This window comes from Empidonax traillii, unplaced genomic scaffold (assembly GCF_003031625.1).
Source record: "Empidonax traillii isolate 1590-97213 ecotype Southwest subspecies unplaced genomic scaffold, ASM303162v1 scaffold958:size599741, whole genome shotgun sequence".
NCBI lineage: Eukaryota > Metazoa > Chordata > Aves > Passeriformes > Tyrannidae > Empidonax > Empidonax traillii.
Window position 1 is genome coordinate 7,314 of NW_020956151.1, and position 16,207 is coordinate 23,520.

Here is a 16,207-nt window from a genome sequence, read left to right on the forward strand (position 1 = left end):
ATTTTTTTTTTTTTCTTTCCTCCTTTGCTGCAGCGCTAGACTTGTCCTGGAGCCCAGATTTCAGCCCCACAGGGCTCCCAGCGCTCTGCTTTATAAGTTTAGCAGCCAAGTCTCTTTAAAATGCGGATGGATGGCCGAGCCCAGAGGAGCCAGGCGCTCGCGGCGCCTGTTTCCTTTTCCTTTCTGCCTGCAGAGAAAGGGGAATAATGGATTCCCTGGCTCCCCGATTCAGGGGGTGCCACTCAAACCTCCCAGAGGTGGGAGAGACGCTCAGTCTCGCACTGCATCCACAGGGAGCAGGGGATAAAGCCCTCTTCGGGCGCCCTGGAAAGGCGCTGGAGAACGTGACTCGGGCTCATCCCAAGTACTTGACAAACTTTTATTAATAAAAAAAGCTGCTTTGATGTAGTTGGGTTCAGCGTGGAGAGGCAGGAAGCGGTGCAGCGGGTGCCAGCGCTGGCACGGGGAAGAGCTGCTGTTTGCATCGGGTTTGCTTTGTTCCAGAGGAGAAATGGAAATTCCAGTGGCTGTATGTGCCAGCCCAGCTGGAGCACCCCTGGCACCTGGGCTGCCTTTGCCTGCCCTGTGCTCTGGCTGTCGGTGCTCTCACTGAGCACTGAGAAGTTCTGGGGGAGAAGTTCTTTTTAGGTGATACCTAATTTTTGTGCTGGGGTATGGTAGAAAGCCGGTAATAGCTTGGAAATACCCTGCTGGGTGTTGTTTGAGCGTGTTTGTGGTGTAGGGAGAATGAGTGTTTATACTTCTTAAAAACTCTCCTTTGCCTTTGACCCCTTCCCAGCTCCCCACCTGTGCTGGGGAGGGTTGAGTGGGAACCTCAGTTTGGGTTGCTGGGCTTTGGGTTGGTGGCTGTGTCGTCTCTTCCCCGTTTTCCCCCATCGCAGCTCCTGTAAACGGTTTGGTTTTTCCTGTCCAGAGCAAGTTTTCCGCTGGCTCATCCCCTCCCCCTCTTAATCCTGCAAAAACGCAGAGTTTTCAGCGAAATGGGACTGCTGAGGGCCGAGTGGGGAGACCTGTGGCGTTGGTGTCCGGCTTGTGGTGACCACTCCGTACCTGTCACATCCAGGACCTGGCGCTGCTGGCACTGTCAGAGGGCAAGGAGGACACTTGGCGCTGCTGGAACCGGGATGGCAAATAGATACCACCACTCTGTTCCTAAAAAAAAATAGCTTAAAATCCCCAATCTGAGCAGCAGGGCCTCTGCTGTCGAGCAAGCCAGGACAGGTCAGGAGGCAAAGGGAGCGATGGCACGGGAATGGGCCTCAGAGCGGCACGTGGAGCTGTAAATCCTGCCTTTCCCCAGTGAGCAGGAGTGAACCAGCTGGCAGATCCCCGTGATTTCTTTCTTTGTGAGAACACCCACCTTCGGCAGCGGGGTGCCGGGGGGGTGTGTGCCGCAGCGCTGCGGCGCCGGGGCTCCCGGCCCTGCCGGGGGAGGAGGTTTGCATCAGCACTGCGGGGGCACCCACCTGGTCCCCGGGGGATGGGTTGAGCAAGGGGATGAGGCTCAGGCTGGGGAGTTTGGGGCTGGAGGCTCCGGTGCTGCCTCCCTGAGCCGGCCTCCTTGGGGGGCACAGTGCCCTCCGGGTTGTCCTGTCCCACACCTGCAGCTGGAAGGTCTCCAGCGCCGCCACCTTCACCAGTCTTGGTCCAGTTTCCTGCGGCTGCGCTGGGCAGGGACGTGGCACGGGGCAGGTTCCAGCCCCGCTTGCCTCACGGCTGGACGGCGGTGCCATGGCACATGCCGGGACGTGCCGCGCGGATGCCGGCGGGAGTGACGGCATCGGCGCCAGGAGTGGTGGTGGATCCCTTCTGGCTGCTGCTGCCACCGGGCAGAGGGGTCTGACTCTGTCCTCCCACGGGCACAGGGCTCAGCAGGTGAGGCCACTTTCCATTCCCGTGGCATGGACTTCCCCTCATGTTTTGGGCAGTGCTGGCTGTCACTGTCCCCTCTGGAAAGCAGGATCCAGCTTGTGGCCCCGTTCCGAGCTGCCCCTTGGCAACTCAAGGGTGGCAGTAGTGCCGCTGAGAGCTCAGAACACAGGTCATGCCTTCCCTGCTCTGTAAACATTAACTAATCAATCCTGGTGAAACCCTTTCTTTTTCGTAATTAACTCTTTTTTTGGGGATTGGGGGTAGGAAGTTGTAGCTGTGGTGCCTGAGAAGTTCTTTCCCACCCCCGGCGCCGTCTCTGCCCCGCTCTGTGGTGCCTGGCACGTGGCCTGCTGTGTTTGGACTGGGACAGCACAGGGTGGCTTGTCACCTTGTGTGAGTAACCTGGCTCTTGTTAGGGAGGGAACAACCTTCCAGGGGCTGGAGGAGACCCTGGGGTGGGCAGCAGAGGTGGAGGACACCTTTTGTATACATCAACCAGGGTTCATTCCCAGTTGGGGCTGGAGCCTTCCTGGTGGTGGGTGGCAGTCCTGGCCATGCCCATCTCTGAAGAACGTCCTTTTTTCTCCACTTGTGTCCTGTCTTCTGCCATAAAAACTGCAACTTAGAGGTGTCTGGACCCCAGTGCTGGGGTCTTGGAGGTGCCTTGAGCTAAGCAGCTTTCCCAGCACGCAGCTGCCTCCTGATGCAAGGCTGTTGCTGGGATTTCATCCCACAAGGATAAACATCGTTCCTGGGTGGTGCTGAGTGGGCTGCACGAGATCTGTGAGGGCGCTGGTGGGACTGGCAGTGTGACAGTGACTCCTCACTGGGGGAGAGGAAACCCTTCTTCCTCTTCATTGCCCGGGAGGAGGGTTGGCCAAGTGCCACTTTTGGAGTGGAGAGTCCCTGGCTTGAGCAAGCACGGGGGGGAAGCTGGGCTGGAAGCCATCAGACTTCCCATCATTGAGTGGGATAATGCTGATTTTTTTGTGGGGGGAGGTGCATGGGAGTCATTGGCTTCCCTGGTCCTGGGAGTGGGGGACCAGAGGCAAAGGGGGCTCGAGGAGGTGACAGGAGCCTTGGGCAGCCCTGGGTGTCCAAGGTGGAGCTGGATCACTCGGTGGAAGATGTTTTTGCTCGTGTTTGTTTTGGCCAACGGGGAGATGGAGTTGTTGGTTTTTCAGGTGACAGGACCCACCCCGCCTCGCCCGGCCGACTCTCTGCTGCCTTCCCAGTGGAGTCATCACCATCCCAAGGCACGGCAGTGCCTCCTGGGCTGGGATTGCCTGGTGGAGAGGCGCGTGCCTCCCCCCATCCCGCCGGCATCCCCGCCACAAATCAACGGAAGCGATTGCCGTCCTCGTCCCGGTGCCCTGTTAATGAACCAGAACCGCGGCTGAGCCCGGCTCGCGGGTCCCGGGGCTGTTGGCTGCTTTCCCCTCGTTTCCACGTGCTTCTTGGCCAGAGAGGAAATCCCCTGAGGAGCTGGGGTGGTGGGTGCCCGTCCGGGGTGGCCGCATCCGCGGTACCTCGCCGGCACAGGCACTGGTGACCCGCCGGTGTGCGGGGCCGCGCCGGAAGGCTTTGATCTCATTTCGGCAGCCAGCTCGCTGCCGAGCCTCTGGAAAGGGCTGTTCTCTCCCTGCTCTGCTCAGCACAGCCTGCACGCATTCCCGTCGGAGCCTTTTCCTTCCCGGCTCATGCTTCGGGGTGAGACCGGAGTCTTTGACCTCCGTCTGCTGGTTTCCAGCCAAGCCCCTTTCCAGGCTCGTCTCGCTTGTGTCAGCTAAGTTTAGACTGCTCTGGACATACCGTGGCTGATGCCAGTGGCAAGAAACCTCCCAGAGGGAAGTAAAGCAAGAGGTTTTATTTAAATTTGAAGTGTCTTAACACCATTGTTTGAATACCCGGGGTGATAAGCGCTCTTTTCATGCGTCTTAAATGGATAAATTCAGCTGTGGAAGCAGCAGGGCAGGGCAGTTGGAAGGGAGGTGTAGGGAGAAGCGGTGCTGGAGCTTGGGGTGGGTATGCTGGGATCTCTGGACAAAGCTCCATCCTGTACAGAGGGGCTGTGAGTCCTTCCTGGTACCAAGGACTCAGCCTGGGTGGTTCCTGCACGGGGCAGTGTTTCGCTGCCGGCTGGAGCAGGAGGAGCGGGACAGGCGTGGGGCAGCAGGAAGATGCTTGGAGCAGCTGGGAAGCAGAGCAGCCCCTCCTGGGGCTCTGCTCAGACAGGGAAGCCCTGGAAGGGACCCCACTCCCTGAGCTCAAATAATCCAGCCCTTCCCACTGCTCTCTGTGGCTCGGCCATCCCCAGGGCGTTGCTGCCGTGGAAGCTCCGAGTGCTGAGGACGGATCCTAGCAACGCCAGCTGAGTTTTCCAGGCAGATGAGGCAATCGCTGCCCCTGGGGGCGAGGCAGTGCAGTGGTTGGTGTGCTGGCACACCTGGGATGGGGCCAGGAGCAGGGACATGGTGGGAGCCCTAATTTGTGGGGCTAGTGGTGGCCGTCACCCGTGGACGTGCCCCCCCCGCCCCGGCACGGCGGCGCAGAGTGAACCTTCCCAGGGCCGTGGGCAGGACCTACAAACCGGCTCCTCTCCGCACCCCAAATGATTGCTCACACCTTTCCCATCCCATCGGAGTCTGCGGGTGGGGTGGGAACCAGCAGAGCCGGTGCTGGCAGGTGGTGGAGGCAGGGTGATGTTCTCCCCAGCGCGGGGAGCAGAGCAGCTTCCTGGTAGTGGGATCCCCTACCTGGACATCCCCATCCTGCATCCCGAGCAGCCAGGCCTGCAGCATCCCCGATGGATGATGGCCTCAGGCTCCCCCTTCTCCTTCCAGACACGCTTTCTCAAGGCTTGCTGAAAGCTCCAGACTTAACCTCTCAGCGCTGCCCCATCTGCGGGGGTGGCTGAGCTGACTCCTGGGTTTTGGGGGTGTTCAAACAGCCTCCAGCTTGGAGAGGGAAGCTGCCAGGGAAGTTCCCTGCACGGCAGTGTTTGCAGAGCACGGAGGATGCTTGTGTTAATAAGCTGGGAGGTTTCATTTCCAAGGTCACGTCTGGATGGATCCCACCCGGCTTGGGGGCCGGGGAGGGGGATCCTCCAGCATCAGCTTCCCGCTGAAATGTGCGGTGGGGCGGGAGGCCGAGTGATCAGATTTGGTGTGTGTTTGGCCGTGGACACGGTAAAGTGAGTCCTGGGATGGATCTGAGACGTGTGCCCTGCTTCTAGGTCAGATAAGCCCAGAAATTCCTGGAAGGTGGGGGAGTGGGGAGGGCTGTTGGTTGAGGTGGTTTGGGAGATTTTGGCTGATAAGTGGGACGCTGATCCCAGCAGGATGAGCTGAGGCTCCCTCTTGCCCCGTTGGAGCAGAGCCATGAGCAGGCTCTGACAGTGCAGATGGGATCCTGGGTCTGTAGGTACCAGGAGAGATGAGACAGGTCTGGCTGCCGGTCTTGTGCTTGTGCCTTGTCCCTGCAGCCACATCCTTGCAGTGCCAGGAGTGTCCCTTTGTCACCCCCCCCTGTTTATCAGCGATCTGGGCCAGTGAGCTCTGGGCTCTGTGAGGCCACAATCATATTTATTTTGTTGTTTTCCTGTGCGTGACATGCTGCATTTCCATTTTTCATTTCCTGTTGAGCCCTGTTTCCCTCCGGTGAGTCCGAGCGTGCCGGCAGCCGCCTGCCCTCCCTGCCCTCCCTCTGCTCGCATCCAGCATTTCTTAATGATGCTGGGGAAGCTATTCCAGCCTCCCACAGGTGATGAGTGCTGTGTTTTGCATCCCTACAGCTCCTACGTGGGGAGTTGTGTTCTCTCCCAGCCTCTGCTTTTGCCCACCTTGAGCTCTGCTGAGACTCCTGCCCAGGTCAAGGGCATAGTCCTGGCACGGTTGGGATTGAAACCAGCTCTGCCCTATCCTGCTCCTAAGCCCTTGCTCTGCCCTTGCTGCCTCCCAACCCACTGCCCAGGTCCTGCACAGCCACTGAGCAGTGCCTTGATCCCCGTGGGATGTTCGTGCTGACTTCTGGTTGTGTCAGATCAGGGTGTAACTTGTCTTGGTTTTTATTAATCGTTATTTGGGTCCGTTGTGGCCTTTGAGAAATGCTTTTGCCAGCAGCTTATTTTTCCCTGCAGGAAACTGTATACAAGGGCTCCCGTGGCAGAGAGATTCGTGTTGACCTTGGGCACTTCTGCTACAAGAGCCCTACCGGTAAAACTATCCTGTGGGAATGACTCCTTTCCATGTGGAGCAGGGCCGGGCCATCTCCCCAACCCAGCGGTCCCCTGCCAGCTAATGAGCGTTAATTAATGCCCCTGCACCACCCCCCTGCTTCGGGAATGTTCAGTTGACACTAGGATTGCTGCAGTGATGTTGGGGACAGCTGGTGTGTCCGTGGCCATCACCGTGACCCTGTTGGGGCAGTGGTGGTGCAGCCGTGCTGGTGAGGCTGCCCCTAAACAAATGCACCCTGCGCCCCAAGCGTGCCCTGGATCAAACCTCCCTTCCCTGGCTCCGCCATCATCCTTGGAATGGCTGCAACAGCCCTTGCCCCGCTGCTGGAGATGGTGGGGAAGCTGCACTCTGGGGGGCAGTGCCCTGGGATGGGGCTGGAGGGGACAGCCATGACTTCATTGCAGGCGGCTCCAGACGCTGCCTGTGGAGATATTTCATCCTCTCTCCGGCTGTTTGGGATGCTTCTCGTTCCTGCTGTGGAGGGCAGTTGCCAGGCTGGGAGATGCTGGGATTCCTCAGCAGGCTGGCTGCGTGGTGGGCCGTGGCAGGAGCTGGGGGCTCCCCTCACTCCCCCCAGGCTCACTGTGTTGATTGAGCCAGCTGGAAGGTTCTCCCTCCTCCAGGAATTCCTGGCGTTCCCGGCAGGGAGAAGGAGCTGGGATACTTGTGGATGGAGGGAGCTGGGATGCCTGTGGATAGGGTTTGGTGGTGTCAGACCTGCTTCCCATTAACCCCCTCGGGATGGGAGGAGGGAAATGGTGCTCTCTCCATGGGATTTGGGGGGACTGGTGGGTTCCATCTGCTTTCCCACTCTGCTGGAGTGTTGGATCCATTAGGGAGCAAAGCAGGAGGGACCCTCCCACAAATTTGGGGTTACCTTGCTCATCCTGGGGGTGCAGAGCCGTGGTGGGTGCTGGGGGTGAGCTGTGGTGCTGGAGGGGCAGCTGCATCTCCCTCCCACCGTTGTAATTCTGGAGCAGCTGCCTGCTTGCCATGCCCATCCTGGTGGTGTCTGGTCTCTCCCCTTTGCTGGGAAGGGGAGGATAGGGATAATTCAGATGGGATGTTGGCAGTGCTGCTGTTCCCCCTTGATGGGCTCAGCTCTCCCTCTGTGCCTGTTTGGGGGTGTGGGAGGGGAAGGAGACCATGTCCCCCTGCGCCCTCTCTGTTGGACTGTCCCTCTTTTCTTTCTCACAGCCCCTTTGTCAGCAAGAAGCAGGGTTTCTTTCTTTCTTTTTTTTCTTTTTTTTTTTTTTTTTGTTCTTAGAGGAAAATTCCATTGTGCTATTTTTAGTGGTGACAACTTGGTTTCTCGCAACAACTTTATTCTGCTCCCAGCGCTGCCGACGGGCACGGGGGGATGTCTGTGGGAGCGGCCCCTCAGTGCCAGCCCAGCACCTCCAGCTCCAGCCCTGAATCCAGGCTGCTCATGTGGCCACTCACTGGCTATCAGATCAGCTCCTTCTTGGCTGGGATGACGAGCCCACAGGGCTCGGACAGCCCCCCTCGAAGGCAGTGCCGTCTCCAGGTGTCACCTCCATCCCTCCGGAGCCCCTGTGATGGATTCGGGTGGTGCAGAGGTTTCTGGTGTAATCAGAGTGTGGGGGAGGCACCTCAGCACCTGCCCCCCTTTCCCCCTCAGAGCTCCCAGAGGGATTTTGGTTCCCTGGTTCCCAGGCAGACAGCTGTCAGGGGCACAAGCGGCAACTGGCCCTGCTGGGTTTGCTCCGCTCACAACGGAAAGCGACACCCCCAGTGTGAGTCAGTCCCTGGAGGGGTGTCTGTCTGTCCATGGAGCTGTGGAGGAGGTGGACACAGGGTCGCTTCCATGAGTGTTTTGGCTTTATTAATATTTTTGTGGATAACGTGGTGTGTTGCCATGGGGTGCTGCTTGCTTTGGGATGTACCCCAACACGTGGTGAAAGCGCTGGGGTATTCGTGCACCCGTGGATAAGGGGAATTTCCTCGCCCCCCCTGAGGCACAGAGAGCTCCCACCCCTGGTTTCTGGAGGGAGATTTGGTTCCTGCAGCACATCCTTGCTCTGGTTTCTCTCCCTTCTTCCTCTGGCAAAGCTCAGAGCTTGTGCAGGTGTGACAGGGTGGTTTTGCCACGAGGTGCCGGAGCCCGGGGAGGCAGATCCTGCATCGTGTGGTGGGTCTTGCTCAATCTGCTGGGATCTTTCCGGATACAGGGAGAGCAGGATCTACCTCCGTGACAGCTCATTTCAACACCTCTGATGCCATTATTGCTGTTATGAATTATTTGATTTGAAAGAAGTCCTGGTCCGTGCCCAGTGGACAGCAGTCCTGCTGCAGGGCAACAGTGAGCGGGGCAGGTGCTTGGATTCCCCTCCAGGCTGGTTCCTGCTGCCAAAAATTCCTTTAAAACCAGTAAATCTCCTTTTCAGCTTTGTAAGCCCCGTGCTGCCAGTGCAGGGTGAGCATGTGGCAAATGTCAGGGGGCAAAGACAGAAGGGATCTGCCTCCCATCTGCTCATGGGTGTCACCTGGCTCATTTTTCCAACACTTTATGACACTTTTTCTGGTGGCTTCTCCCAGGCTGATGGGCTGGTGTCAGAGTCACCAGGGTGGCTTTTCTCACGGGATGGGGACACCGTGCTCTGCCCACTGACTTTATTTTGCCAGTCTTGTGCCTGCCCATCTTGAAACCTGTTTTGCTTTTTTTTGTTTGTTTTTTTTTCCTTCCCTTGCCTTCCCAGTTCCCTCAAACATGCTCCTTGCTGGAAATATATCCCCAGGACATACAATCCCTGAAATCTGGCGTGGAGGGGTGGGGTAAGGGATGCCGGGGGGCCCTGATGGTTTGGGGCACTTGCTGGGCTCATTTGCAAAAGGGGGGGTGGCCTCGAGGCATGGGAGGTTTTCGTGTGCTTCATCTAATAAGGAAACAGTGCCAGTGGTCAAAGGGCGACGGGGCGAGGACTCCGGCGGGAATGCCGAGCTGGGGACGGCGGCTGGAGCTTGTGGGCCACCCTGATGCCACCCGGCTGAGGAGCGGGGTGGGCTCGGCTGGAAAATGAACTTGGAGAAGTACAAGAAGTTCCTGGGTGGACTCGGCACCCTGAGAGGTATTTCTCGCCCTCCGTGGCGTGGAGAGAGGCTGAGCCACTCCGGCGCCGCGTCTTCCGAGGGCTCCGGCTGAGCCCGACCATCTGCCATCGATCGCTGATCGAGGCGAATCGAGCGCTCTCCCGGGATGTCGAGGAGCCGCTGGCTCCCCGTGGAGCCAGGCGGGAGGGGTGGTGCCTCCCATGGCTCCGCTTCACTTCCCTCTTTTGTCTTTTATTTGGATTTTGGAGCGGTGTGGTCCGGGCACAAAGCGAGCGCTGGGGCAGCGGCTGAGCCAGCCCTGGGAGCAGTGCAGGGAGGCCGGGGAAGCTGCTTAGCAAATAACAACTGGAAAAGAAATTGAGCTCAGATTCCTGCTAAAGGGAGAGGAGCTGGCTGCTGTTCCCACGGGGTGGGGGCTGCTCCGGCTTTGGTGAGGGTGTTTTTGCTGTACCTGAGTGCAGATTGCTGTTTTCCCCCTTCCCTTCTTTCTAAAACTCTTTCCCGGGGCTTTGTCCTCTCCTGCCTCGCAGGCTGTCCCTGGAGAGCTGGCTGGGACACCGGATCCTGCCGGGCTGGCCCCTGGCAGGTGGCTGGAGGCAGGCGGCCGTTGTCCCCCTGCTGCAGGCAGCGAGCCCGGCCTGCGGGAGAGCAGCTCAGTTTACCTGGTGCTCTGGGAATGCTCCCCTTGCTTTTTCTCCCCCTTCTTCCTTTATTTTTATCCCTTCCTGCTGTTAGAGGAGCTTTTTTCCCCTCCGGAATTCCCAGCCAGCCTCACCCCGCTGCAGACAGCTCCGGGGATTCTCCTGCTTAGAAGGAAGGCAGAGCGGAAAGCAGAAGGCACCTGGGATGCCATCGCCTGTCATCCAACAACACTCTCATTGACTCGCCCCTTTTTACAGCACGGCCTCAGCCCGGCTGGGCTTTACCAGCTGATCCCATTGTATAACAAAGGTGAATCAATTCCATGTTTAATTTAGCAGGGAGCCAAGGGAGTTGTCACCGGCGGGCTGGCAGCCTCCCCACCCTGCTGCGAAGGGTTAATCCCACAGCTCTGTGGCTGACAGCTGCCCTGAGTTATCGCGTCTGGGAGGAATATAATTCACTTTCTTATGCTGCCGTGGTGTCCATCATAAATTTTTCCTGAGCCTCGCTGCAGCTGGCACTGGGAATCAATGTGAAAGGAGCCCCGAGTCGCCATGTGCTGGGGGGGTGGTGACCGGCTCCGTCCTCCCCATCTGCAGCCCCCTTGGCAGCCAGAGCACTGCTGGGTGCTGGGTTTGGGTGCCAGCGACCCCCTCTGTGTGTTTTGGGGCTGCTGCTGAACCTCTCACATGGGGCTTTCCAGCCCTGTTTCCAGCTGCAGCTCAGCAAATTCCCCTGCTGCCTGCGAGAACGAGGTGCGGGGAGCCAACATGACGTTATTAATCGCGTTTACAAGGTGACTGGTTGCAGGAGCTGATCTGGCAGCGTTCCCCTCTCCAGGTGCTGCCCAGAGCCCTGCCGGGAGCGCTGGCTCCCACGTCCCGTTGCTTGTGGCACTTTCCACTCCTGCGAGCCTGTAATGGGAACGTGAAAACCTGGATGGCAAGTCCCCAAGAAGCCCAATCTTCGGGTGTTCGTCTGTTTTGCTGCCTGCAGACTGAGTGATGCTGACTTTTGTCTGTCACCAGCTGTGTTTACCACAGCCCTGTGCAGCTTTAATTCAGGAAGTGGAGCAGGCAGGGAGACGTAGGAAAGCACATTGTGGGCAGGGTAGGGGCAGGGGCTGGAAGTGTCCAAGGCCAGGTTGGATGGGTGCTTGGAGCAACCTGGTGTAGCTGAAGGTGTCCCTGGCCATGACAGGGGGTGAAATGATGGCTGGCTCTCTGGTGCCTGCTGGCATGGAAACACTGTGCCCTGCATCTTGCTGTTGCTGTTTGGCATTTGCCATGGATCTAAGTGTGCTCTTGGTGCTGAAAACAGTTGGCCCAGCCTGCCCTTGAGCTGCTGGGCTGGCTAGAGCTGGAGGAAAACAAGGTTTTATTGCTGGAGAGGTTTCTTTTCCCTTCTCCCCCCTCATCTCTATTCATCTCCCCAGGGAGGTGGAGGCAGCAGCGGATATTGGAGCTGGGAGTGTTTCATATGTAAATGCTCGTGCGTGTAAGTCCAGGCCCCTGACCCCCGGCGCTGTGCCAGCATCCATCTCCTCCCAAAGGCTTGGAGAGCGTCCCAGTGCCCCCAGCCCGCCCAGCTGGGATGGGGCTGGGGGGCCCTGCCAGATCCCTGCCTCTGTGCTGGGGACAAAAGATGCTGCTCCGTGAGCGACCCTGCCCCAGTGGGTGCGGGGTCACCTGGACTTTCCACACAGTTTCCATCTTGAGTTTCCCGGGGCAGCGCCTGTCGCGGCCCCGGGGTGACCAGATCCTTTGGGCTCGGCTCAGGAAGCCCATTTGATTACAAATTTATTGCTGGGTTAATTTTACCAGGGGCACAAGGACGGCTGGTTTCACTTTCTGAGGAGTTTGTTGTTTACTTGGCGGCCGGCTCAAACCCGGCATCTCCTCGTCCCTCTCGGTGCATTGCCAGCTAATCTGGCTCCATCTGACCTTGTCGCTGCCACGTGCTTTCCCCAGGGGAATCGGGTTCAGATTTTCCTTGTGCCCAGGCAGCCGTGAGTGGGTCCGTGCTCGTTCCTGCTGCCTCACCATCCGGCACGTGCCCGGAGTGATGAGTTTCTTGGCCCCGCTGAGTTTCTGCTCTTAAGGAAGAGAGGTTTAGGTGTTACGGTCTGGCCCTGCTGCCGGAGGGATGTGGGGGATTACTGGAGCAGGAGTCAGGAGCAGCCTCCTGCCCCGGTGTGTGCCACGGTGCCAGCGCCGGAGCGGCACCACAGCTCATCCCTGCGTGCCACCGGCGCTGTTTGCTTTCGTCCCGTCGTGTGGTGGCTTCCCTGAGGAGCTGCCCAGGCTGGGGCCACCCAAGGTGGCCGGGTATGATAAGAGCTCCAGGGCCGCCATCTGCCCCGGCCACCGCGGGTGGAGGCCCTGGTGAGTTTTGGTTCCTCTGGCACGTGGCTTTCCTTGTCTCCCTCTGTATGAGGAGGATGGGGCTGGTTGCTCCCGGGAACGGGAGGATGGTGCTCCTCTGGCACAACTGCCTGGTGATGTGCCCCTTGGGGATCACTGCCAGCCGTGAGGACTCGCAGGCTGTGCCCAAACTGAGGGTCCCTGATGGTTTACAGCTTTCCCACCATAGCCTTGTGGTTTTAGCTCTGGAAAGGTCCAGCTCAGCCCTGCTGAGGGAATCTGCTGGGCTTGGGCCAGGCTGGAGGGGTCTGGCTGATCTGGGGCTTGAGCGAAGTAGGCAGAGCAATGTTAGCAACTGGATTATTTCATTTGCTTTTTAACAGGGATTAAGGTTCTCTGTGGGAGAGCGGGTCTCTAGGGACCAGTTTCAGGCTCCTGCCTCCCTCCTTTTGTTTTAATCCCACATTTCTCTCTGCTGCTGCTGCACGCCAGGGCCAGCCGCCCAGGAGCTGGCGGCAGCAGCTGGGATGAAGCATCACTTCAGGGCACAGCACAGCCATGAGCCATGACCCTGGCTGAGCCCATGGAAGGACCAGGACGAGATCCTGGGTGCTGTGGGGAGGGTGGTGTGGGTGCCCTGCTCCCCAGGCCACCCCTCTCCAGTGGAAGGGTGCTGGTGCTGGCTGGCAGAGCGAGCTGCCGCTCCTTCACCCGCCTCCCGCCCGGCGCTAATCAGGTTTCACACTGCTTAGTTTGGGACATCTAATGAGATCAGGGCTCAAGGTTGCTGCCTGCCCTCCATCTGCAGAGGAAGAGGAGGGAGTCGGCTGCTTCCTTCTCTTTGACCTCCATTTCTCAGAGGAGGCTTTGCACATCTCCTGTTCTAGGGTGGCAGCTCCACCACCTCTGTCCTTGTGTTCCTTATGACCCTGAGCTGCGCTTTGGAGCACACCTGAGGGGCTGAAGGCAGAAAATGGGGGGGACACACGGCTTCCTAACAGCACTTTGGGCTGACCTCCCTTTGCCTCTATGCTTTATTTGTGAGGAGCAGGATGAGGGCACCAGAGCTGGGGGCTGCCACTCCGACCATACCAGGCCAGCCCCCCCAGTTGAGGGGGGCCCAGCCCTGACCCCCCTGGCCCTGACACCCCTGTTGTGTGGAGCCTGTGCAAACACAGCACCCCCAAACAAAGCCCAGCCAGTTCCCGCTAGCCTAACGTTTTTCTATTTCTCCCGCTGCCAAGCAGCCTTTGGTTGGCGTTGGAATAACAAGCCTCTTTGCGGAGACACCGGGTCTTTTGTTAGCTGGTAGAAAAGGAGTTTTGATGCCGGCCATCCCTCCACCCCTCCCCCGGCTTTCCTGCTCCCTAAGCCGCTGCTGTGGGAAGTGCAGAGCTTGGACTTGAGTGGCCGGGGATGATCCAGCCCCTGTGGCTCCGACTCAGCTCCTTGCAGTTCTCCCTGGGGCTCAGCTGTACCTGGGCTGCAGCTCTGCAACCCCAACCAGCTGCACCACTGTGGGATCTGGCTCCTCCAAGAGAGACTGGGGCCTGGGACTTTATTTCGGGGATTTTTCCAGGATCGAGGGCATTCCTGGTGCTCAGCTCCTGTGCAGGCAGCGGGAGCAGGTGCTGGATTCAGACAGGGCACAGGGCTCTGCCAAGGCTGCTGTCAAACTTTGTGGTGGGGGTTTTTCTGGTGTTTTTTTTTTTTTTCTGTTTTGGTTTTTTTCACGGCTTTTTCTCTCCGCTGTCGGGGTGTGCTGGGAATTCCAGAGCGGGTGTTTACCCAGCCCTGGAGACGGCGGCTCTGTGGAGGTGTGTGGCGTTGTCCCCGTGGCCGGAGGGGCAGGGAGGGACCCGGAGATGGCATCGCCTTCCTCCTCCTCCCCCGGCCTGGGAAAGATGCCACCTCTCCGTGTCAGCACAGGCCCCTGGGAAGGCGTGCAGCCGTGTGTGTGTCCTCTTGCACGTGGGCGTGCGAGCGAGCCTCCCTCTGCCTGGAGCTGGTGTTGCTCACTCCCAAAAAGACACGGTGTTTTCTGCCCCGAAAGCTTTGCTGTTCCTCTCCCCGTGCATCCCCGCATCGCCTCATCCCTCTCACCCAGCGGCTCCACGTGCATCCGAGGCGGCTCCAAGCCCTGTCTGCCTCTGGATGTGCAGCCTTTATCTGTGCCTGTCCCTGTTCCCTGCTCCCCCTGGCCTCTCCTTGCAGGACGATGACACTGAGTTCATACTGGCTCGGGGGAGTTCGGTGCTTTCCCAGGGCCGGGGTTACGTGGCCGTGAGTTTTGTGGCATCATTCAGTGAACAAGCACCCTACGGCTCCCTGCCAGCGTCCTCACAGGGGTGACGAGCCAGGGGAGGCTTCCGAGAAGTGGAAAGGGATGAAATAATGCCCTGAACTTGCTGTGTCAGCAAAATCCCAGCAGCCTTGGAGAGGGCGGATGGAAGGAGGTTTGTCATGCTGGGAAAGAAGCGGTGAGATCACCCTCACCCCCTCTCCAGCGTGACTCGCTCGCTTTTGGGCCGGAGGGATGGAGAGGGATGGATCAAAAGCCTGGACAGTGCTGGGGAGGGTTGGAGTGAGGCATGTCTGGGATGGCATTGCATGCACATGGATCGTGTGTGTGGATCTGCTGGGATCCACACTGTGGGAGACAGGGAGCTTCGGTCACTTTGGGGGGATGAGTGGAGGGGTGGGCGCCCTACCTGCACGGCGAGCAGCAGGGGTGGAAGTGCTGATGCCTACGGATTTCCCTGGGAAAGGTGCTGATTCTGGAGCACCAGAAAGTGGGCCTGACCAAGGAAAGGAAGCTTGAGCTCCCTGCTGGTGCCTTGGAGATGCTGACTGCTCTTCCTGCAGGAGCTGTGGGGGCCAGGTGAGCCTCCCTGCTCCTGCTGTGAAGGGAACAGTCTGCTTTTTGGTGATTTTGGAGATTCTTGAGGCCCTATGTTCTCCTGTTGACTCCATCCATCTCACTGATGTTGCCCCCCCTTGGATGGCCCCTGTTGGGATGTCAGATTCCTGTAGACCCCATAACTGCTGGTGTGCTGGGGGATTTGCCCTCCAGCCTGGGAGCAGAAGTTCATGCCTAGCTCTGCTGCTGGGGAATGATTAAGCTGTAAGCAGGTGGCTGTCCAGCTCAGCTGTTTGCCTTTGCAGAATGAAAGCCGGCAGGAATGATGTTTGCTTCCAGACTTGTCTCTTATCCCTGCCCTCCACCTCCATATCCCACAGCAAGGTGGTCCTGAGGGTCCTGTCCCATGTCCCCCCCAACCCCCAGCCAGGGCAGCAGCTCTCCTGTGGGAAGGGAAGTCTTTTTTTTTTATAAAGATATTATTCTAATTTTGGTGCCCAGACGTCTGGAGGAAAGGGGAACATCTCTGTTCTTATCATCAGAGCTTCCTTTCGCTGTTTCCTCGGAGTTCTGATTTTACCACCAAGGGTGGTGGGTGGGGTCCAAGGTTCCTCCCTGCAACCCCTTCGCTCTCCCCTCTCTTTGCTGCGTCCAGCCGACCTTTGGCAGCGTGGGCAGCTCCTCTGTGAGTGGTTTGCAGGCAAATATTGATCTGTGCTGCCCTCACAGCACTGATCCAGGGCAGGGTTGGTGCAGAACAGCCCCCCAACCCATGGGCTGAACGAGGCTGCTGTTGTTAACACGGATGAAGCTCAACTCAGGATCCCACCATTCCCTGTGCAAATGGGGAGCAACAATGGAATGCTCGGAGCCAAAATCCCTATTTGCACAAAACCCCGCACTGGGGAGGTTGGTTTGCCAGGGCCACGAGAGCATTGCTCTCTGAGAGCTTGCACATTCCCATTTTTCTTCCCCTGGAGCCAGGGTGGTGGTGCCAGGGGGGCCAGCATGGGACCCTGCAGATCTTTCCCTGTCCCTTCCCAGCGGGACCGCGGCCGCTTCGGGGGTGACGAAAGCCAGAGGGAAATGTTTAACGTGGGGAATGTGCCCGCCGTGCCAGGAGCCGGCGGCACGCGGGC

General features: G+C 58.7%; 1 protein-coding gene across 7 annotated transcripts in view; it reads left to right on the plus strand.

Moving 5' to 3' along the window:
* The window catches only part of MACF1 (microtubule-actin crosslinking factor 1), a 136,736-nt gene that overhangs the window by 6,740 nt on the left and 113,789 nt on the right, over nucleotides 1–16,207 (plus strand). The window contains exon 1 of one of the 7 annotated variants that reach the window (XM_027903364.1): nucleotides 9,060–9,220. The exons of the other annotated variants lie outside the window; for them this stretch is intronic. Coding sequence (XP_027759165.1) covers nucleotides 9,169–9,220 — 52 coding nt within the window. The 5' untranslated portion in view covers nucleotides 9,060–9,168. Of the gene's footprint in view, nucleotides 1–9,059; nucleotides 9,221–16,207 lie in introns of those variants that run through there. 7 annotated transcript variants of the gene reach the window in all.